At 43.3% G+C, this 24,376-nt stretch overlaps 1 protein-coding gene across 1 annotated transcript in view; it reads right to left on the reverse strand.

Moving 5' to 3' along the window:
• Positions 1 to 14,057: 14,057 nt before the first annotated feature.
• The window catches only part of LOC306765678 (uncharacterized protein), a gene marked incomplete at both ends in the record, with an annotated part of 29,478 nt that continues 19,159 nt past the window's right edge, over positions 14,058 to 24,376 (reverse strand). Inside the window, 4 exons of the mRNA XM_079253162.1 lie at positions 14,058 to 14,215; positions 14,313 to 14,487; positions 17,463 to 17,956; positions 18,087 to 18,133. Of these exons, the coding sequence (XP_079109288.1) occupies positions 14,058 to 14,215; positions 14,313 to 14,487; positions 17,463 to 17,956; positions 18,087 to 18,133 (874 nt within the window). The remainder of the gene's footprint in view (positions 14,216 to 14,312; positions 14,488 to 17,462; positions 17,957 to 18,086; positions 18,134 to 24,376) is intronic.

Genomic DNA, 24,376 nt, shown 5'->3' on the forward strand with positions numbered 1-24,376 from the left:
GTCTGCATGGCGTCATGAGTGATATTTCTAACAGGAAATAAAACCATTTTACTTGACAAGTAATCAGCTAATAGTTGAAGCTGCAGAAAATCAGTTTGTCATCAACATAAGATTTAGTTTTTCAGCAATGTTTTACCTTCCCCATGTACTGTTTAGCATGCATCCTACCATCAGCTTTTTCAAGCCAAATAAGCAGCATTTCTTTTCCAAACATGACCTGGAGTTTATTTCTAGTTTGTTTTCCTCTTCTTCTTCTGGCCCTTCTCACATTAATCACCATATCTGGCCAAATCTGATGGAGTTTCTGAAGTATTCCAAGTATTACATCCCTACTTTTAATGTTGGGATTGTTTCAGTGTCCTCCCAGTTTGACTGGATTTCCTTCTGTGTGAACCAGAAACATATTAGAATATGAATTTTGGATCTATGGAGGAAAAAAGTTCTTAATACTTAGTGGAAACTGCTGTTCCATGATAAAATGAGTCCTTTTTGTTTTTTCTTTGCTTTAATCTTGCAGCTTACATCATGCGCTGTAGTACACTGGATGGTTGGACACCGGATGAGAAAAGTAAGCTGATAAAAGTCTTCATAAACAAACGCTGCACAAGGGCCACAACACTGTAAATGACAGAATGTGGCATACTGAGACTTTTTTTAATGAGCCTGTTCAGAAAAGCCCTTGAATGCAAATGCTGCATGTTGGCCTCAGAGACTCTTTGACTGTTCAGTGTTGTGCATTGCTGTAAAGTCTTGTTGACACTGCTCATAATGCTTTCAGAGAATTGTTTCAAAACACAACTTTCCAAGAAGATGCATCTTTCTAGTTCCCATCTTATAATGATGACAATGTTAGAAGAGCTTTTGCTGTCAGTAAACGCTCTTTAACTTTCTTCCATTTGTTGTTCATGTCATTGTTAACTTTGCAACCACTTCAAATACTCAGCAGTCGTCAATTTTCAAGTACAATGACTATGTTGGAATTTAATAAAGATGAAGACTCCGCTTCAGATTTCTTTCTTCCTTTTTTTATGTGAAGTCATCTGCCATGTGCTGTAGAAGTAGAAAGCCTGATGGCGTTGGGTACATCTGCTACATCCCTCTGTCGTGTGGTAAAGAAAGACTTCACCACCGTTGTTTTATTGCTCTATCATGATGTTATTAAGTGCATGGTCTGTGTTTAGGATGGTAAATCCAGTCAGGTGGGAGGAGAAGGTCACATGATTTAAGCATCCTGATAGTAGGACCTCAGGTGTGTGTGTGTGTGTGTGTGTGTGTGTGTGTGTGTGTGTGTGTGTGTGTGTGTGTGTGTATTGCTCAGTTTCTTTTTCAAAGGAGAAATAAAGGAGCCATTAAAAGCAGTGCAGTGAAACTAGCAAGGAATCTCCCTAAAGTCTCCAGTATGACTCCCTCTAGTTATTCTGTCTCACCTATTTCTCCTGGTGAATTTTAGGAGAAACATATGAGAAACATTTTACAGCAAATAGAAACTAAAATGAGGCTGAGATGAGAATCTCACATTTGTCTCTTGAGCTCTAAAAGAGCAACCTTTGAGCAGTAAAATTGTCCTTGCCCCCAAAAGCAGCATCTTTTTAATAGAACTGGATTTTGGTGGACGACTGACTCAAATAGACACAAATATTATTGTAAACTCAGGCTCTATTAATGTCTGCAAAGAAATCCATTTCATTCAGTTTCAGTTCAACAGTAGAAAAACAGGAAAATCTTCCTGGCAAAACTGAACAGTCTTCAAATGAAAAAGTCATTTGAAGTCATTTATCTAAGCGCTCCAGTGTAAAACATGTTCCAGGACTTTTAAGGTGTAAAATGTTTCCGTCCACACGCTTCATTAATAAACATGAACATGTGACAGTAAAGCCCACTGTGTTGTGGCTTCAGTCTGGTCCTGCAGCAGAGCTCATCACCTCCTGCTCTTCCTGCAGCTGGAAGCTGGATGCTGCAGGAGGACCAAGCTTCTAGATCAGCCGTCTCCAACTGCGCTCATCCTGCAGCTTTTACTGTTTCCCTGCTACAACACACTTTATTTAAATGAAAAGCTTCTCCAGCAGCTTCTCATCTTCTGCACCTGCCTGTTAATGAGCCATTGATTTGCGTCAGGTGTGTCACAGCGGGGAAACACTAAAACCTGCAGGGTGGTAGCTCACGAGGACCGGAGTTGGAGACCCCTGTTCTAGACTGTTCTTCTGGACGGGGGAGGAGCTTACGCAGCCGTTGCTGCCGCTAACAGAAGAGGAAACCATTCGGACTTAAACCTTCCTCACCAAAAGTCTTCAATAACACTGTAAAAAGTTGCTCCACTTGTTAGTTGCTTTTTCTTTAGTCACTGGAAGGATGTGAAATATCCCAACATGAAGCACCAAAGTACTAACGGAGGTCCTCCGTGTGCATCAGTGGAATTGTCGTGCACTGAAACGTTCCGCAGTTAAATGCTTTAACGTCTTCACTTTTCTGGAATTAATGCTAATGAAGGTGTTAAAGTCCCAGCCCTAGTTTTTACTTTAAAGTAGTAATTGCTTTTATTAATATTGTGACACTGATGAAGAACAAGCAGATTATTTCTTCAGCCAAGACATAAAGATCTTGTCTTTTTTATTCCAGAAGTGCAGACAGCGATGAGGCAGCCGCTCTGAGATCCAGAATGGGACCACCGAAGCCAGAACACCTCCGACCCCTCAGCTGACTTCATCTGCACACCTCCAGTAACGACGCAGCTCCTACACACACCTGACAAGGTGTGTAAAATGACTTGACATCTCCAGAAAGCATGGCTGAAATGGTCCATTTCTTTCTCTCCTTGATGTCATTCCAGCAGGGAGCGAGGAAGGTGGTCCACAGCTGGAAGAGCAGCCTCCTCCTTCATCTAGTCATCATCAGACATGGACATTTCACATCAACACGGACTGTAAAGCTGCTTGGAACTGGACGGAAACAGCAGCTCATCGGAGCACAGCTTTATCTTGAACAATGGACTCATTGTTGACCTTCTTGATGTCCAGGTCAGGTGTTGATGGTTTCACTAAAACCTGCAGCTTGGCTTTCTGATTTTAAAGCACTGCAAACATTTTCATCTGTCTGGAGACTTTTCTATTCTCAGCTGCTTATTTCTGGATTTCTATATGTAGCATGTAGAAAAATGATGCAATGCCTGCAAAGAAGCTTCACTTTGAAGATGATTTCACATCTTTGCTTTTCTGTTGAATGGCTTTGGCATTCTGTCGAATGCTGCAACGTAAACCTGCATTCTGTCAGTGGAGGAAGAGGAGTTTGCTCAGAGCTCCTGCTAACTCACCTGGAAGCTGTCAGAAGAGCAACATTTCTTAAATTGCTTTGCTAGCATAATTCCAAGCTGTTTCCTACAAAATGATGGACTTTTAGACGTTGTTAGCAGTGTGTGTCCCATTGAGCCGACTCCACGTGTGCTGCAGCAGATTTTTCATGCTGCTCAAGTGTTTGGTCTCATTCTGTTCCAGGTATGTTCGCTTTGTTTTTGCTATTTCTGCACGCTGTTAATGACTTCAGCATTTCTTCTCAAAGAAAACTGTGTTCATCTGGTGGTGTGATGCTCTTCTATTAAAATCAACTTGCAGGAGATGGAAATGTCGTTTAAAAAGCTTGTGCTTCAGGATATGTAAGATGAGGATTTTCTATGTGTCTGTCTGCTTTTGGCTGCCATAGAGGAAGTTGTCCTAAGGTGGCTGTTGAATCGTGTTTTATGCTGCTGAACTGTTTAATCTGCAGTATTCAGGAGTGTCCGGCGGACTGAAGAGTCCAAACTGCAAACTGGAAACTCTCAGGTCAGGATTCATCACACTGAGTATTTAAGGAGATTTTATTCATGACTAACATGATACCTACAGAAGCTGTTTGTATGAACATCTATGGTGGCCACAACACTCCACAATTATCAGCAATACAAAGACAACATTGTTCTTCAGTCAGCTTTATTTTCAATGCAACTCTCTCAAAGTTTTTGTGTTTTCTGCAGCCTGTCAGGATGTCTGATCACAGAGGAAGGCTGTGTTTCTCTGGCCTCGACGTTGAACTCCAACCCATCCCATCTGAAACATCTGGACCTGAGCTCCGCTGATTACGCTGAAATACGTGTATTGTGTGAAAAACACCTTGAGTCGCTGAGATCAACTATAAAAGATGTGGTCTCTCAGAGAGAAGCTGTGAAGATCAGTCCAAACTGCAAACTGGAAACACTCAGGTCATGTTCAAAGTAGATTTTGTTCCTCCTCAACCAATGTGTTTCAGTGGCTGAGTGTTATTTTAGAAATAAAGGAAGTGAACGTCTGACATCTAATTACACGTTTACTCAGAACAGTTGTGTGTTCGTTCATGATGCTGCTTTAGGATGTGTGTGAGCTGTTCCATGTCACACAGCCTACAAAGGAGAAAGTTCTGTTGATGCTATTGGATGACTAACAAGGTTGGAGGTTATCTGTGCTGAAGTTAACTCTGGTTCTGGTTGTCCATCTCAATAGATTCTACCAGACGCCCCGTGGTGGCCACAATTAGTAATAGTGATAAAAGTCCAACATCCTTACCAAGCAATAGAACCCCCCCCCCCCCCCCCCCCCCCCCCCCCCCCCATCACATTGTTCTAAACCTGACTCTTTCTTTTCTCTTTGATTTCATTAGAACAAGGTAAGAAGGAAAAAGAAAGAGCTGCCAAGGACTTGTCATCTTTCCATCCAGTCTTCATCTTTCTCCTCTGCTTCATATGTGGACATTTCCTGTAGACATGGACCGTAACATGATGCTGCTGCAGGTTAGCAGATCACCTGAGGAAGGAACTGTATGGACAGAAACTGGACAACATCATAGCACAGATTTATTGGGAATAAAGCCGTCATTGACCCTCTTAGTTGTGTCCAGACTCAAGTCTTCATGATGACCTGAAAACTGTATATATGTTCTTATGTGCCTTAATTTGGGTTCCTTATCCCATCACTTCTCTAGCACCTATCACACACAGCAGGTTCTGCACTTTTACAGCTCAGAGGGTTCTCACTTCACACATTTTGTCCATCCAGAGACACCGTAGTGAAAATGTGACATAAATCCGGCAGCTGCCATGTATGTGGACCCACAGCTAGTAGATATAAACAGATCATTGCAGAAGAAGATAAACAACGGTTTAAATACCAACAGAAACAGTTTCTTTTCTCTCATTGATCTTCTGTTTTGTTACATGCTGCTAAATTTGAAGCATCATGTTTTCTGGCTTGCTTGTCTTTATTCCTCACTGACATGTTTCTCCAAACATTCATCCTTTTGACCACTGACCTGGGATTTCTGCTTCTATTCAGGTTTAAACCTGCACATTTTTACTTTTCTCTGTGAAGAGATACAGATTGAAACGTGGGCTGATATCAGTGGGTCCATTTAACTCCAACATGTTATAAAATCTTGGATTTATACTTCATTTCAGCTCTAATGAATTCGCAGTTAATTGCATGTTGATATATTTGACAAAGTGCCTGATTTTAATCCTGCATGGTGTTCGTTGTCAGTGCTTTCAGTTTGGATCTTTCATTACGAGCATCTTCCAAGCTGATGCAACGGTTTCACGGTGTAATGAGAGAACCGGGAAAAATCACACATAAGACGTTTAATTAATGTTTTGTCCTCTTTCATTCAGCTTAATAAAAAATGAAGTATTAACAGTTTTCTTAAACCCTCCCGTTTTTGTGCCCGACACTCATTTATCCAAAACAAAGTGATGCATCGAGTGCATCTCTGCAAACCCAAATCCGTCACACATCAGTCCAATATGATGAATGGAAGAAAACTGAAGCCACTTTGGTTCAAGTTTTAACTCAGTGCTTGACTGGAGGAACATTGGAGGCGATTTTTCAGACAAATGCTGCCCTCTGCTGGTCACAGGAGGAAACGCACCATCCAGCTTCCACCTGCAGTTTTACACATGATGCAGGACTTCAGAGACCTGGGGCCTCATTTATGAAGCTGTCACATGCACAAAACCCAGCACACGCCAATTGAAGTCAACTTGTAGGATTTATCAAAACACGACTTGGTTGTAAAATGTCCCTACCTCCACGCCGACTCTGACCCTGGCGTACACACAAAATCTGGAGAAACTGGAAACGGCAACACCAACGGCAGAGGAATAAAACCATAGAAATGATGTGATATGCAAGGTATTAATGTAAAATCTAATATGTTTTCCCTTAAATGTTGTAAAAGTAATTTGGAAAAGTTACATAAAAAATGATCAAGATTTACAACAAAAACCTACATGTTATCAAGAAACACTAAAATATGGTCTGTCCTCCTGGAACAAAGCCGACAGTACATATTATCAAATCAACTCGACGCCAAACAAGGTACACATTAAGTTCTAAATCAACAACTAGACAAACACTCGGAGAGCCCAAACCTCCGCCAAAGCATTTAAAAAATTCCTGCATCCAAACGAAGATCTGGATCACTACCAAATTTAAATCAGTTTTTCCTCTTCACATTTCCAACAAATCCTGAAAATTTCATTAAAATCCATCCATAACTTTCTGAGTTATCTTGAACAAAAACAAACAGATATGCACCGGTAAGAACATAATGTCCTTGGTGGAGGTAATAAATCCAATTTAAATCACACGGTAACCTGGCAAAATGCCCATCATTTATCATGCTACAATAAGGTTATTTTCCCACCTGTAGCTGTTCAGGATTTACTCACTGGATATAAAAGGCACACACCGTAAAGTAACGTAAAGATGCACAATGGCATACCTGGCACTGCTGGAGGATGTGGCGGATGGAAGTCTCCGGAGGGAGCACTATTTAGAGACCAACAGGAATTTTTGGCTCATGATGATGAGTGGCTCTTACATAGGTTTTGTCTACCTCGTGCTGTGCTGTTGAGCCTATGTGATGAGTTGGGCCCGGCTTTACAGAGACGCACCAGAAGGAGCCATGCAGTACCTGTCCCTCTGCAAGTGCTCACAACACTGGGCTACCTGGCAACTGGCACCTTCCAGAGGGAAGTGGCTGATAGATCGGGGATATCACAACCCACCTTCAGCCGTATCCTACCAGGGGTGTTGGAAGGTATTATCACCTTATCGCAACGGTACATAAACTTTCCTTACACTGTGGGTGAACAAGCAAACAAAAAATGCAATTTGCAGAAATGTCCGGTTTCCCAAATGTAATCGGTGATTGACTGCACTTATGTTGCCATAAGGGCACCAACTGAGAAGGAATCTGCTTTCGTTAATCGTAAGCATTTTCATTCTCTAAACGTCCAAATTATATATGATGCAAACATGTTGCTCACCAATGTAGTGGCCCGTCGGCCTGGGTCCACCCATGACTCTTTCATTCTAAGAAACAGCAGTGTAGGATGCAGACCTGAGATTGGAGCTGTGCAGGATGGCTGGCTGATCGGTAAGGATTCATGTTATAACTACCGCACACTACTGCAGTATCTAACATTCTCCAACTTTGCAGGTGACAGTGGATATCCCCTGAAATGATGGCTGCTCACTCCATTTCCCAACCCTCAGAGTGCAGAGGAAAACATTTACAATGTGCGTGTAGCACCTTATAAGAATTATTTCTGTTTGTTGCACTCAGTAATCTGCTTTCTTAGTGATGTGATTCACCAATGTTACCGCTAGGGGGCAGGGCAAGCAGTTCTGTGATAATTACCGAAGAAGAAGAAGAGAAGCGTGTGTGTGCGCTGTGGAACAAAATGGTGATTGAAGCATGCTCCCGGTGCTGTCGCATCTAACAGCGTGTCAAATGTTTAATCTTCGTTCGGTGAAGAATAAAGAACTATATATATACACCCAGAGCCGTTGGTCTGAGTGGTGTAACAATTTGGAGGTTCCACCGAGATCACCAACGAAGAGACTGGAAATACAAGCAACAACCGGTGTGTGTAGAGCTAAGCAAGTAGCATAGGGCTAATTCCGAGCACGACACCGAACCGTTTCTGTGATTTTCAGGAGAGCTTGGAACAGATCAGCGAACGACGAGATGTCGGAGCACCGAGAGGATTTGCTTCTGGAAATTGAAAAGAAGCTGTTTGAACTGTCAGTGGAAGAACTGCACGATGTTTGTGAGTTCTGCAGACTTTCGGGAGATGACGACATTAAAAGCAAAACTCGTCGTGCACTCGTTAAATACGTCATAAAGTTTTGTGAACGGCAAGAACTATTGGAAAGAGAGGACGAAGGGGTGTCGGTTCTTTTGGAGCTGAATGACAAACTCGAGGATCTGCTGCAGGGCCGGTCGGCGGGTGAAGTCGCGGGAGCAGCGGCGCCTTTCTCTTCATCCACCGGGGAGGAGGCGAAAGCGGCAGAGGTGACGCGGTCAGCGGTGTTCTCATGCGGGGGACAGCAGAAAGACCGCAAAGCATCTTTGTCATCGCTGGAGCACCAGACGCTCCAGGAAACTCTTCAAAACGAGGAGGTTCGAGTTGGAGAAAGTGAATTCTTAACCAACCAATACTGTGCTATTCCTTCAGGATTCAGAAAAGAATTCAGAATAAAGGGACATGTTGGTGAGTTGACTTCTAAAGACACCCTGACTTTCAGCAGCTTGGAACATCAGATTGTGAGCGGTTTAAAGAAAGGCTATCCGGAAATGGAAATTGTGGAAGCAGTAATACAATCTGTGAGTCCTGGTCTGAAGCTAAGGAGCTATCTAGAAGGTAAACCAGATCTCACTCTGATGACCCTCAGACAAATATTAAGAGCACATTATGTGGAGAAAGATGCAACTATGCTTTATCATCAACTGACTAAAGCAGTGCAAGGACCTAGTGAGACACCACTTGACTTCCTCATTCGAGTGCTTGATCTGCGTCAAAAAGTCCTGTGTGCATCTGGTCGTGCACAATCTGGCCTGAAATATAACAAAGAGCTAGTCCAGAGCCAGTGTTTTCAGTCCATCATGACAGGCTTGGCGAACGCCAATATTAGAGCAGAGATGTGGATGTATTTACAGGATGAGAACAACAGTGATGAGCTGCTGCTACAAAAGATGCAGATTGCTCAATATAATGAAAGTGAGAGAGCTCAAAAGATAAAGACCACAAATAAGGCCTTGTACAAGGCAGGTCTGAACTCTGTAGAGCAGGGAGGGGTTGAAAACAACCCCCAAGTCACCCAAGTCTCAGAAAAACCAAACAAGGCAACTAAAGAAAACCCCTTGTTTACAAAAAATAGAGGAGAATAATACAGCAATAAGAGAACTTACAGGCCAAGTAGCTTCCCTGTTGCAAAGTGTCCACCGTGATAAAATGACTTCTGATGAAAGCCAAAGTAAAGCACGTGCAAATAGCTTCCAGAGACCAAAGAGACAATGTGCAGCATGCCAACAGGACAAAACTGATTGTCAGCATTGTTATAAGTGTGGTAGTGAAACACATTGGGCAAAAGGGTGCAGGATGGCAAAAGAGCAGAAGCCGTCGGGAAACTGGCGGAGGTTGTGACTGAGGGACGTGCCACAACCAGAGAGCTGCAGTCCCATAGTGACCCAAGTCCTAAACTGATCCCAAAATCCATGACCAGGAATGCAGACATGCTTCAAAAGGAGACAAATAAACTTACTGTTAATCTTTCCCCCATACAGTCAAACATGAACATTAAACAAAAAGACCCATCAACTAATTCATGTAACACCCACACCAGACACATGAAGGTTGCACAACTGATTGGTAAGAAGTGTCTTGTCTGGTGCAAAATGAACAATGTTAAAACTCAAGCTCTGTGGGATACAGGAGCACAAGTGACTATAATGAGTGAAGCATGGATGTCCCAAAACTTACCTGATGCAAAAATCCTTCTTATCAGTGATCTGTTAAGCGAGACTCAACTCCTGGACTTGAGAGCTGCAAATGGCTCAGAAATTCCTTTTGAGGGATGGGTGGAGGTTAATCTTAGTCTGTGTGGCCCAAAGGCTAAATCCACAGGGTCAAATAATATTTTAGTCCCAGTATTAGTGAGTAGAGACATTGTACAGAGACCTATAATAGGGTTTAATGCCATTGAAGAGATAATGAAAGAGAGGGGGGACCGGGTTCAGCCCAGTGAAAGACTAGCCTTGCTCAGAAACTCACTAAAACTAGGCACAAGAAAGGCAGAAACACTGTTGAGCTTAATCCAGGAAGATACAGATGAAAATGCAACGTATGCAGTAAAGACGGGACGCACTTCTGTTGCAGTTCCAGGAGGTCAAACACAATGCATCAGCTGTCCTGTGAACACGGATCTTAAAGGGGTCACTGAAATGCTGTTTGAACCCGATGAGAACCTTTCTTTGGAGGAGGGGCTCAAAATATCCTGTCAACTGATCGATATTCCACCTTCGTCCCGCAAAGTGAAAATCTATGCCAGGAATACCACTCACCATGATATAACTGTGCCTAGTAGAACCGTGATTGGTAGCATACAGAGAATAACAAACTGTTTTCCATTGCTTACAGAGGAGCAACAAGTTAACTCTGTAACAGCTGAAAGTTCATTGGCCACGCCCAACTCCACCTCTGCAAAGTCCCAGAATGAGCCCCTGGACAAATTGTGGGATCCACCTGTTAATGTTGACCACCTGACAAGTGAACAACAAACACTGGTTAAAAGAATGCTCAGAGAGGAATCTTGTGTTTTTGCCAGAGACAAAGACGAAGTAGGGCATATTAAAAACCTCAAAATGGACATTAAACTAACTGACAATGTGCCAGTGGCAAAAACATATAATGCCATACCCCGACCATTGTATGATGAGGTAAAATCTCACATCCAGGACTTGCTGAACAAGGGCTTCATCCGCAAATCCGTCTCTCCGTATGCGTCTCCAGACGTTTGCGTGAGGAAAAAAGACGGCAGTCTAAGACTCTGTATCGACTACAGGGGATTAAATAAAAAGACAATTCCAGATAGACACCCCATACCACGCATTCAGGAGATACTTGATGGGTTGGGTGGAAACGCATGGTTCAGTGTGTTGGACCAAGGAAAAGCTTACCATCAAGGTAGTGTGAGTGAGGACTCCAAGAAATACACAGCCTTTACAACTCCATGGGGGCTGTATGAATGGAACAGAATTCCATTTGGACTCACAAACACCCCCTCAGCTTTTCAGCGGAGCATGGAGGAGAGCTTAGAAGGTTTGAGGGACAAAATATGTATCCCATACTTGGATGATGTTTTAGTTTATAGCAAGACATTTGCACAACATGTTGAGGATGTGAGGTCTGTACTAAAACGTCAGCAAGCCTGGGGCATTAAACTGAGACCAGACAAATGTGACCTTTTTAAAAGTGAGGTGCGCTACATTGGGAAAGTGATTTCAGCTGAAGGTTACAAGATGGATGACAAATTGGCATTAAAAACAACCCCTCCTACTAATATCAGAGAGCTGCGTAAACTTCTGGGATTTCTGGGGTACTATAGAAGTTACGTGCAAGATTTCTCTCGCCATGCAAAATGTTTATATGATCTACTGTCAGCAGGTGCAGCCCCAGACTTGGACTCAAAGACCAACTACCACTCAGCTAAGGTGAGACAGTCCCTCACAAATCAGAAAATAGAGTGGACTGAAATCCACCAGAACGCCCTGAATCGTCTAGTTGATGTGTTGACCAACCCACCAGTAATGGCTTACCCGAGATTTGAGGATCCATTTATTTTACATGTAGACGCTTCAGAGGAGGGACTCGGAGCAGTCTTGTATCAGAGACAGGAGGGCAAACTCAGAGTCATTGGATATGGCTCACGGACATTGACACCAGCAGAAAAAAATTACAGACTGCATTCAGGAAAACTGGAGTTTCTAGCGCTCAAGTGGGCTGTTGCAGATAGGTTTAGAGACTATTTGTTTTATGCTCCATCTGTAACAGTGTACAGTGATAATAACCCTGTCACTTATGTCCTAAAGCACAGCTAAATTGAATGCAACTGGCCATCGCTGGGTCTCCGAGTTAGCTGATTTCAACATTACGCTGAAGTACCATCCAGGAAAAAGCAACGCAGATGCTGATTTCTTGTCCCGGACACCTGTGAGTATGGAGTCTTACATGTCTGAGTGCACAGAGAAGTATCTTCCTGAAGTGCTGGGTGCCATTTTCAGTGCAACTGAAACCCACAATCAATGCGATGTGGACGGGATCTCAGCTATTTCCTGCAGCCCATATGTTCAAGAGATGACAGCGGCTAGTCATCTGGACATTAAAGTTACTCAGCAGGACTTACTGCAGGCACAGTTGCAAGACCCTGCAATATCCCATATTCTCCAAATGAAAAAGTTGGGAGGAAAACCAAACAGGAGAGACAGTAACATAAGAACAGAAAAAGTTAAGCAGCTGTCACATGAATGGAAAAGACTGCATGTCTCTCAAGAGGGTTTATTAAAGCGTAAAACAGCAACATGTTCCCAAATTGTGCTTCCAGAGCAGTACAAGGATTTGGTTTATAAGTACCTCCATTCTGAGATGGGTCATTTGGGGGTAGACAGGGTTCTACATCTAGCTAAGCAGAGGTTTTATTGGCCTAGAATGCAAACAGATGTAGAGTTTTTCATAACCCAGGTTTGCAAATGCAACGTTCAAAAGAAACCTGCAGTACATAGCAGAGCACCTATGTGTCATGTACATGCAACTGCGCCATTCGAAATGGTCTCAATAGACTACCTCCATCTTGAAAGGAGCAGGGGAGGGTATGAATATATTTTAGTGATCTTAGATAACTTCACTAAGTTTGCTCAAGCCTACCCGACTCGTAACAAATCAGGCAAAACAGCAGCTGATAAAATCTTTAATGATTTTGCCTTAAAATTCAGATTCCCTTCTAAAATACACCACGATCAAGGCAAAGAATTTGAGAATCAGCTATTCAGACAACTGCAAGAATACACAGGTGTTGCAAAGTCAAAGACAACTCCCTACCATCCACAGGGGAACCCAGCAGAAAGATTTAATCGCACCTTGTTATCTATGCTGCGGACCCTAGATGAGGAGAAAAAGGAGAACTGGAGTGACTATGTAAATAAAGTTGTACATGCTTACAACAGCACCATCAGCGAAGCAACAGGTTACTCTCCTTTTTATCTGCTATTTGGAAGAAATCCCAGACTTCCAATTGATCTGATATTTGGATTAAATGACAAGGAAGGGTACATCTCACATCAGGAATATGCTCAGAAATGGCAACAACAAATGCAAGAGGCATATGAAATTGCATCCAAAACCATCAAAAAGACTACAGCGAGAGGGAAAATGTACTATGATAAAAAAAGACAAAGTGCTGTCCTTTTACCAGGTGATAGAGTTCTTGTAAGGAATATGTCAGAGCGCGGAGGACCTGGAAAACTGCGCTCACATTGGGAAAAACAGATACATATAGTTGTCTCCCAAAAAGGGGAAAACAGTCCGGTTTATGAAGTAAAGCATGTAACATGCGCCACAACCAGACACACTCTCTTGTGGAGCGGGCCATCAGGCTGCTAAAGTGGAGGTGGAGGTCCATCGATGCATCAGGAGGCAGCTTGTGCTACTCACCTGCAAATGTGTCAAAAATTGCGCGGGCATGTGCTGTGCTGCGTAACATGGCACTAAATGCAAACGTTCCCCTGCCAACACCAGACCCTACTATTGTCCCCGACCTCGAACCCCATCCCCTTGTGTTTGAACCAAATGCTGCAGATGTACAACGCGTCTGGAAGTGATGCAATGCTTATGACATAAGAGGTAAAGAATTTTCATTTATTTACAAGTTTCTTTAGTGCAGTGCCTATGTCTTTCAAGGCAGACTTTATTTTTCTTTCAACTCCGTAGCCACCTGTTTTATGGCACTGATTGTGTCCCTCTGCACCTGCAGGACTTCTTCTGTGAGGACACGGCTGCTACGAGGGGGCGCATGAGGTGCCGTGACGTCAGGGGCGTCCCCATCTCCAACCACAGCTGTGGTACTACTGCTCTAGCTGAACACCCAGGAACTATAGTGGAAATGCATTGACACTAAATAAACTGGTGGCATTCATATAAAAGTTGTCTGTACATGTTCATTTTATAATTTGAAATTACCAGCATCATCCGGAGCCTGTTGCACGTGTGCTTCTGGGTCCCCCTCTGCCTCAGACACCACTCCACTCAGTAGGGACTCTCCGATTAGCCCTGCCAGCTTCTCAGCTGTGGGAGTGAGCTGCGGTATTTCCCTTCCTCCACCTGTGGTGCACACACTATGTTTGTGGAGAGCAATGCACTTCTTTGCCTCCTCTTTGATGTCGGACCACTTTTTTTTTAATCTCCGGGACCGTCCGGCCTTCTGAGGAGACGGCATTTACTGCATCGGCCACCTGCTGCCATCTCTCTGCCTTTCTGGCATTGGTGATGCCTGTCCCATGTCCGTCAAATAACACCTTTTTACGTTTTTCAATGTTTTTGATGATGACCTCTACCTCATACTCCATGAAGTTTCTATTTTTTGTTCTTTTGCCCTGCTGAGCCACCATGGAAATGAGATACTGAATATTCATCTGAGGCGTTTAACTGACCTTTTATAGTCATCATGAGGGCAGAGAAATGCACTTCCTCACCTGCTCCAGATTTAGTGTTGATCCTGATTTATGAAGGGAAACGGGTGTGGAATGTGGTGCACACTGCTTCGTAAAGGGAAGTTTTTTTGCGCCGCATTTCCTGTTTTCCGTACGTACGCCACCTGTAGACAGCGTTGCTCCGCACAGTTTGATAAATGAGGCCCCTGGACGGGTTTTCTATGTCCACCTTCTGCTCCTGGGACTCAGACCGGATCCAACAGTCCAGCACTGGAGTCTCAGACTGGTAGCGGGTCCTGCAGGTCTGCAGGGACCATGTCCAGTTCTGTCCCAGATCAACGCTGCAGCTGACGGTAACGTCATCAAATATTACTAAATATTTAAACATTAAGTATTTTTCATTTTATTTTTATTTATGTAAAATAAATTGAAACATGTTTCTTTCCTGAGTCTTTAGGATTCAGCTTCATTTGTATCGAAGAAAAAAGAGTTTATTTTATTTATTACAGAAAACAGAATCTGGAACAAAATGAGAAAAAAAATTTCACCTGAAAAACTCACAAGCAGCAGATTGTTATAAACACGACACTTTATATGTTTCATTATTATCAAAAACACAATTTTTTAATATAAATATTAAAAAAAATCAAAGAAATGGAAAAAACTGGAAAACTTCAGGTGTAAAATTATGAACACATTTAACCAAAAGTTTAAATATTTTTATAGGGGTGGGACTTGATTAGAAAAATAGTCCAATTAAATGCAGACTTTGTAGTTAATTAATCTCAATTAATTACATTTTAAAGGCAGAACAAATTTTGTCCCAAAAGCAACATTTTTTTCACTTAAATGAATTTTAATCAAATTAAATCGTAAAATAATCTTGGAAACAGGCTTTGTAATGAATGAATCTGGATGAACAGGACAGGACTGGAACATTGACAGGAACCACAGTGAGCGTGATGGAAGTCACAGCAGGACTGTGGAAAACTCTGGAATGTCAGAGAGTCCATGTCAGACTGACGTGGCTGAACAGTTTGTGAACTGTGACGATGGTGGAAAAGTTTTTAGAAGATCTAAAATGATGAGACAGAAGAATCCACACAGGTGAGACGGCGTTTCCCTGTAAAATCTCTGCTAAACGTTCCACAGAACAGAACATGTGGGCCCACAGCAGAAGCCAGAAGACATATTCATGCAGAATATGTGGTGAAAGTTTGGCTCAGCGTAGCAAAGTGACTTGTCCCAGCAGAGTCCATGCAGGTAAAAAGCCTTTTAGCTGCACTACCTGTGGAAAACGGCTTTCTTCTACAAGTCATCTGACTGTTGATATGAGAAGCCACACAGGTGAGAGGCCTTCTTCCTGTCACACCTGTGGAAAATGTCTCAGTGGGAAGCGTCCACATGCCAAGCCACAGCGGCCAGAAGCCGTATTCCTGGAAAATATGCGCTAAAAGTTTCAGCCAAAGTTCCAGAGAAACAGGCCACATGGCGGGACGCCTCTCCCCAATGACGTGCAGGGAAACGCTGGAAAAGCCCAACTCCACGTTCACATGAGAGCTGGTGGCCCATCAATGCTTTGTACACTAAAGTGATTCTTTTCAGATGCTCACTATGATTGTTTCTATCAGCTGGAGGAGACGAGCCTCTCAGAAGGCTTTCCAGTCTTTTCCTCTTGTGGATGTTTTTCTGCTGGAAATACAAAGAGACGTCAGCAGAGAGGAGGCTCCTCAGCTTGTAGCGTCTGTGTCAGTGATGCTAGAAATGTTGGCCTTTGTTTTGTCTTCTTGTCCACATTCAACTCTCAGCTGTGTCATGTTGTTGGGAATTCCTCCCACACTTTACTGAGACATGACAAAACGTCAGCAGCAGTGTTCTGCAGCAGCGGTGTGTTCTAACCAGCGTGTCGCGTCTGGATCACCTTTTCTACAACATTAAACACAGCCATCAGACAAGCGGACGCTCTCCTGTCCTTCTCATTAAAACAAGACACTTTTCAATCAATAAAAGCCCTTTGAATGTTTCTGGCAGTTTGCTGATTTCATCTGGAAAGTATTGATAAGTGCGTGTGATCGGCCACTAAGTATGTGTACTGGAATAGTAAGACTTAAGATCTTCAGCTGGATCTTTCTGCTTTTACTGACAACACAACACTTGTAGTTTCATACTTTCATAGATTGTGGATCAGTTTGATCAGGTGGAACTGATCCACAATCAGTGTTAGGTCCTAACTGGACAGACGGACGTCCCAGAAGTGGGACGGACTTTGACTTGTTTGACTTCCAAGCTAATGACGACGTCTAACCTTTCTTTTCTTTCTTTAGGTAGAATTTGAGAAAAAGGAAGAAATGAAAGTGAAAGTAATTCCAGGAAGCATCAAACATTAGAATGAAATGCTCTGAAATCATTTCACTTTCTGATATTAAGAGCAAACTAGAAGAAATAAAGACTGAAATGATTGTGAGAGTTTTTATTGAGATAAAAGGAAACATTTGGAGAATGTGACACAAATCAATAATGCATCTTTAATTCAACATGTAACTGCAGCCGACATGAGCTGAACACAACATCCTGATACTCAGTGTGAAGCTTTGACTGGAAACAGACAGAAAAACAACATGTGGATCCTGGAAGAAGCTCAGCTTCCATCTTTAAAGGACTGAAGAGGAAGAAGTTTCCAAGAATCATTTAGAAGAGTTTCACACACAAACTGAATCTGAAAAGATGTTTCTGAGTGAAAGAGACAGACATGTACAGCCTGAAGCATCTGTTCATCAGCTTCTCTGCTGCCAGCAGAGTCTTTACACTCCACACAGAGACACCCAGGAACCAGACCAGGAACCAGACCTGGAACCAGACCTGGAACCAGACCAGGAACCAGACCTGGAACCAGACCAGGAACCAGACCAGGGCCAGACTCCAAACCCAGCATAGAGAGGATGAGTGAATGTGGTGATGAAGGTGTGGAGGTGGATCAGGGAGTCAGAGGAGACTCTGTAGAAGGACAGAGAGCCAGCAGAACAGTCCACATACACTGCTACTCTGTTAGAGACAGAGGAGGTGGAGGAGGAGGAGGAGGAGGAGGAGATGGGTGTGAATTTCTTATTGTGACAGACAGAGTAGCCTCCACCATCAGAGCATCTCAGACTCCAGGACTGATCATTCCATCCAAACACAGACCTCCTGCTGATTTCTCTGTAACTCACTGCTATATAAACGAATCCTCTCCACTCCACCTCCCAGTAGCAGCGACCAGTCAGAACATTTTCACACAGCAGCTGAGGATAAATAAATCTGTCTGGATGACCAGGATATGACTGACGCTCCTCCACACACGTCACCTTCCTGTTGTTGTCAGACAGTTTGAGGTATCTGTGCACTGTGTTGACGTCGATGGTGAGTGGACAGGAATCTGATGGAGAGAACAAACACAATCCAGCTGCACTTATTGATCTATTGACACTTTGATGTGACTGATGAATGAGTGATGGGACGGTGTGAAGATGGTTGAATGTGATGAATCCAGTGAAAAACACACTTACACTTCCTCAGACCTGGTCTCAACCATGCTTCTCCAGCAGGCTCCACCCTGAAAGGAGGAGGGGGGTCAGAGCATGCTAACATGGACATGACATGTCTCTCATTTAGACCCAACCACAGCACTGCTTCAGCCATCACCTTCATCACTACTGATAGAATCACAGCTTTAGATCAGAACAAACTATTGTGCTGCTTTATTTGTTGACTTATCAAAAGCATTGTGTGTGTCTGATCGGGAGGACCGGGATAATTCCTGGTGGGCCGGACTTATGTTTGGGCAGCAAGGGCCGCTGGTTTTCCTATTTATTTATTTATCATTTGTTTATCACCAAGCATCATTAGACTGTTAATAACAAACCTGCAGAGAACAGAGCAGTTTTTATTCTTTATTCATAAGGATTAGATCTCCATGGACACTAATTTGCTTGATATTTAATATTCAGAAAAGGAAATTCTGATGTAAAGAATAGAGTTGGAGATTTCCCCTTTAACTCTGCTTTTTATTTTTGTGAAGTTGTGATGAAACTGTTTACTTACAGTGAAAAAAGAGTTTATAGTGTTATTAGAAAGTAAAACTCTTTCTATTATCTTCTATTTAATGTTTAATATTTTATGTATGACTTTATCTTTAAGGTTTGGACATCTATGAACATTTATTGAACAGAATGTAGATTCTGATTTTGTTCTAAAAGATGTGTTGGAGATGTTCAACAACATCTGAGTTGAAATAAATCTGAATTATGAAACAATCCTTACTTGCACTAAATTGGAGATATTTTAGAAAACTAGACTGGATTAAAAGGGGTTGCAGAGCAGTGTGCAAGTGTAGACTTAACATGTAAGGTTATCATTGGTTGGTTTTAAAAGGTCATAGTGGGCTGGTCTGAGGCATAAAACTCCAGGGCTGAAAATGAGTCCCACTCCGGATCTGCAGTTGATCACAATATTCTGCTGAATAGATTACGCAATCTAGGTTTCCATACGAGTGGCTGTGATTGGTTCTCTGACTACTTATCATCGAGGCGTCAATGTGTAAAGTCTGGTTGTCACGCGGTTCTGTGCTCTTAACAAGGATGATGGTGCAGTCATCGCTCCGTTGAGGTGCTTTATTTACAACTCCTCCTAGGGCTGCTCCATTATGGTCAAAATAATCATCACAATTATTTGGACTGAAACTGAGATCTGGATTATTTAACACAATTCTCCATTATCTTTAACAAGATGAATTTATTTAACATTAAACAGGCTTTTAAACAATGTCTTTAGGATTCCACATCTTTTAGAAAACAAACAACATGAAGCTTTGTCTTGACAAAGTGCAAATACTGATGTAAACTCAATAGATAAATATAAACTATGTTGTAGTGAACTTCCACAACCTACTGCCATTATTCTACATTGCACCTGCAGCCGGAGGCGACTGGGAGACTGGCCGCCGGGTGCTTTAGGACGGGGAGAGGCTCCCGCTGCTCCTTCCTTACAGTAACTGCAGAACAATATGAGCCTTCAAGTCAGTCGCCAAAACACCAGAAAAGTCTCCAATAACTCCAGTAAAAGTCGCTAGATTTGTCGCTTTGAACAAAAAAGTCACCAAGGGGGTTTGAAAGTCTCCAGATTTAGAGAGAAAGTCTCCAAGTTGGCAACAGTGTCTGAATGAAAGCAAAGCGGCTGTGGGAGGAGTTTACAGCACAGCGCTGCAACGCCAGAGACGCTCGATTAGCAGCTGAAGACAGCAGGAGAGGAAACTGCAGAGAGGAAAGAAATCACACCCTTTTATTTTTATCATCGTTGGAAACCCAGATCGTCACTGAGATTAAAATCTGATTAATCTTCCAGCCCTAACTCCTCCAAAGTGCAGCAATATATACAGTGTCCCGTCCCAGTATGTACAATATTTACAATATGTACAAGATCTCACCAATAGTTCTCTAGATGCCAGCTTCACAATACACATTCCAACCTACTCGCCACCCTGCCAGCTCAGAAATGAGCTCCTTATAAACATCAAGCTCCTCCCCTAACAGGAAGCTTCCCAGTTACCACAGATAGTAGGCTTTTTCTGAAACACCGTTTGTTCTCCATAACAAATATGCATACCAAAACATTCCACAAAGGAAACACATTTAAACATTCCCAACATCAGTAGAATCATCATAACACAGGTCAAAATAAACAGGATTATTCATGTGATACGGCGTTTCAGTGCATCACGTGACGGTGACGTCACTGCCGCATTGCGACAGGTTGACGTCTTAAACGCGGCCCGAGCGTTGCCTCGGTTTTCACAAACTACCAGCAGGCCTGGAGATGCACGGTAAGTAACTGTCCAGCAGCTTATTCCCAGTATTAGTAAGGAGACAACTGGGTGTGCTCCCCTAATGATCTGCTAACAGTAGGTGGAACGTCGGGAATGCGGCTGCTAACCGGTACCGTGGGTGTGTCTCTGGTGGCGTGATGGTCCTCAGGACCACCGTCAGGTAGGTACAGGTGTGTGTGTGTGTGTTTGGTGTCGGTCTGCAGGGTGTGTGACAAGGCTTCTTTGTCACACTACTAATTTTAAGTTCTGACATCGTACCTGTAACTAAAGGTGTACCACCAGGGTCTGTATCGGGACCTTTTCACCGTTTCTGTCTCGGGCCGATAGGAGCTGCCTTTGTATTTTAGATGTTTGTGACCAACGCATGTTTTTATCTTTGTGTTTTTAATGCATGTTTTTCTGTGGTTTATGTGTTTGTTTTTATGGACTTTTTGGCCATGGATTATGAACAATGGAGTGCAGCTCCGCCCTGTTACGTTTCCCCTTTCCCAATTATGGTGGATTGGTGGACAATAAAAAGGACTGATTCAGCAACAGGTGAGACCAATCAGCGGAAAGAGATCCCTTGGAGCGCGGACAACCGGCAATGGAGAAACGGAAACGCCTGCTTCAAGATAAGTAAAGGGACGAACCAAACCCTTAGGACATAGTGTGGATGCGTTAAGAAAAGAGACAAACAGTTGCCGATTATCTCACTCCGGGTTTCTCTTGGCAGGACTTCAGACTCTTGGCACAGCGGGGCCAAGCAACGCGGACACCGCAGAGCAAAGAGATCCTCCGCTTGATGCAGAAGGAGGAAGGACTTAGCGCCGTCGCACGCCGCCACACACATTCACAAGATGCTGGTTCGCCTTCTAGGAGGATTGTGGACAGGGGCTTACAAGGGACTCATAAGGACCGGGTGCCCTGTCCCCTCCATTTATTGGGTTGGACTATTTTATTTCTTTTATCCTTTTTAAATTCACGTTTTAGCTTTAAGGAAGAGAGTGAATAAACTCCTTTGTTTTTAAATTCCACTGTCATTCGTGTGTGTGTTGGTGTGGCCCGGGGATCAACTGGAAGTCACAACTTGTGACATATTAACAATATAATTCCTTCTCTTAGTGACTGTCATGCCCGCTGATATGCAGATGACACTATCCTGTATTGTACTGCTGACTCGATGGCCACAGAGAAACTCCAGCTTTCTTTTAATATTCTTCAGGAGGCTCTTATCAGCTTAAAGCTGGTTTTAAATGACAAAAAGACTAAATTGATGTTATTTTCCCGTTCCAGAAACATGGACGGCAGCAACACATTTTTATTTTTATCTAGCAGGGATGGCTCTCGCATTCAGCGAGTCACTGAATAGAAGTATGTCGGCCTCTGGAGAGATGAAAAATGAACCTTTAGGTACCATGTCAATGCTCTTGTCTCCGCTCTACGACACTCTACGGCTTCCTGTATGGGAACAAATCATACCTATCCCTAACTGGCAGGAAGAAAACAGTTGCCTGTCTTTTTATCAGGGTTGGATTACGGCGACATCATCTATAGACATGCAGCAGCAACAACCCTCAAACCTCTGGACTCCATCTACCTCTCTGCTCTCAGATTTCTTACCGGGGAGAGCTATGACACCCACCACTGCCTCTTCTATCAGAAGGCTGGCTGCTCCTCTCTCAGTGACAGATGCAGGAAACACTGCTATTTTTTATTTTTAAGGCTCTGACTGGAAAACTGCCTCCATACATTTCATCCCTACCAGAGAGGAGCTGTGGGTTTGATCCCAGTCGTTCCAGTAGCCTGACCTCTTTAAAGTCCCGTTTGTTTGAGTTGGGCCTTCTCTTTTAACGCTCCAGATACATGGAACACTTCAGTAATCTCTGGGACTGGAGATCATCCCATCTTTTACTGATTTTAAATGTTTCATGTCTGACTTTTTAAATTCATCATGGTCTTGTTGTTGTGAAGTATTTTTATTAGTTTTATACAACCACGTCATTGATTTCAAACTTTTATTTATATTTATCTTTGTGAAGTCATCTGGATTTGTTCTGATTTTATTGTTCTGTGTTTATGATGTGTTGCTGTAAACTCGTCGTCCCTGTAAATGAGGGAAACCTCAGTGACTAACCAGTTCAAATAAAGGTTAAATAAATGAGTGACAGCTTGTCATTTCTGGGAGCACATGTATAGAGAAGAAACTGACTGAACGGGGGTGAAGAGGGTCTGGTGTGAACGAGACGGGAGCTCATATGCAGGCTCTGAAATAATGGCACACATTGATGGAAAGATCAGTTAGCTGACAGGAATAAACCTGCAAACAGGTTAAGAGGATAAAGTAGTGACAGAAACATGATGGAAATACTTTAGAAGAAGGAATCTGAAGTGAAATGTGTCCAACAGGCAACAATACAGGCTGTGGAAATAAAAAGCAGCATGATGGACTGAGGCTGCAGCAGAGGCCGACCGATGGAAGAAAGGTTGGAGAAAAAACTCACTAATTCTGGAAAGAAGAGCAGAAAAACCAGATCACACATTTAGGAACTGATCAAGCTTTGATGGATCTTTCTGTCGGTGAGAAGCAGGAGCTTGTCATGCAGATAAAGCTTTTCATTCTATAGATTTTATAAAAAAGAAAAGAAAAAGTCCCGTTCAGAAGTTCATTTTTCTGACGGCCTCATTCACTGACAGTTTTTTTTAACTTGTCCAGCATGAAAGCAGCAGAATGATGGTCTGGCTGCTGTGTTCTGCTGAGCAAAGAGGAGCTTCATAGATATAAAGATCCCCTTCATCATTTAAGTTTTTATTTTATTAGTTTATGTAGAATAAATGTTGGTTTTACTGAGTTTCCATGGTACAGCTGGACCTGAGCGGAGAAGAAGACAGAACAAGGATAGAAAGAGAACAGAAAGGAAAGTAAACAGAAGACAAAGAGGAGACAGAAATACACCAGGAAGGAAACACTGCAATCCAATCACAGCTTCTAGACCATCTGCTGCACCTGTACAGAGACATAAAGGGCATCTCATGGCCCCCCCAGGAAGACAAAGTCAGCAACTGAAGGAGCACCAGAGATGAACAAAGTGGAAAAATGGATTTCAACTAAAAGCAGAAACACACACAGAAGTAAATGAAGGGAAAATGTGTGTTAGTGAGTAAACCTGCAGGACGACTCAGTGACTGTGTCACATGCAGAACACACGGAGTGAAACGTGTTCGCACAAGAGTCATCATGCCAATGTGACCCCGCCTGCACAAAGGTCAGAGGCAGGCCAGGAGGACCCTGAGACCCAACGGTAGCCACCCCGACCACAGACCCCAGCCCCCCACCCTGAAGTCAGCCCGGCGCCCGGCCACGAGGGGGCAGAGGGAGGCCCCGGCCAGAGCCCCCCCACAGTCAGTGGGCACAAGCCCCAGGGGGCCGAGACCGGCAGATGTAGACCCTGCCGGGTACCAGGCACCCAGGGTGGACAGGACACAGGCCCCTAAACCTCCCAATCCCACAGTTAGGGGGCCCACACAGCGCCCACAGAGGACTGGGACCCACAGCTGACCACCCAGCGGGGGCCAGTCCACACCCCGGTGCACCAGTAGACTGGTCAGTGACACAGTTTTAACGTCTCTCTTCACATCTACGTGCGTTGCCAACTTTCAGAAGTGAACATAAGGGACGGCCACCACAGCTCCTCGGGGCCATGACCACCACGGCCCCCCTCCCACAGCAGTGCTGGCTTTTATGTTGTGTCTATAAAGTGCTGTTAATTAGGCTCCATAAAGCCGTAATAACATGCTTCCATATTTAATATATAACAGGGAAATATAGAAGAAAAAACTGCAGAATCAGTGAAGCTGGTTACTGAGAAACTGCATGATGGAGCATTTGGCAGCAGCTAGGGATGCACTGATCCACTTTTTGGGAGTTCCGATCCGATACCGATATCTGAACTTTGAATATTTACCGATACCAGATGTGTTTATGTCAACATTATT

This window comes from Telmatherina bonti, assembly GCF_933228915.1.
Source record: "Telmatherina bonti genome assembly, chromosome: 14".
NCBI lineage: Eukaryota > Metazoa > Chordata > Actinopteri > Atheriniformes > Telmatherinidae > Telmatherina > Telmatherina bonti.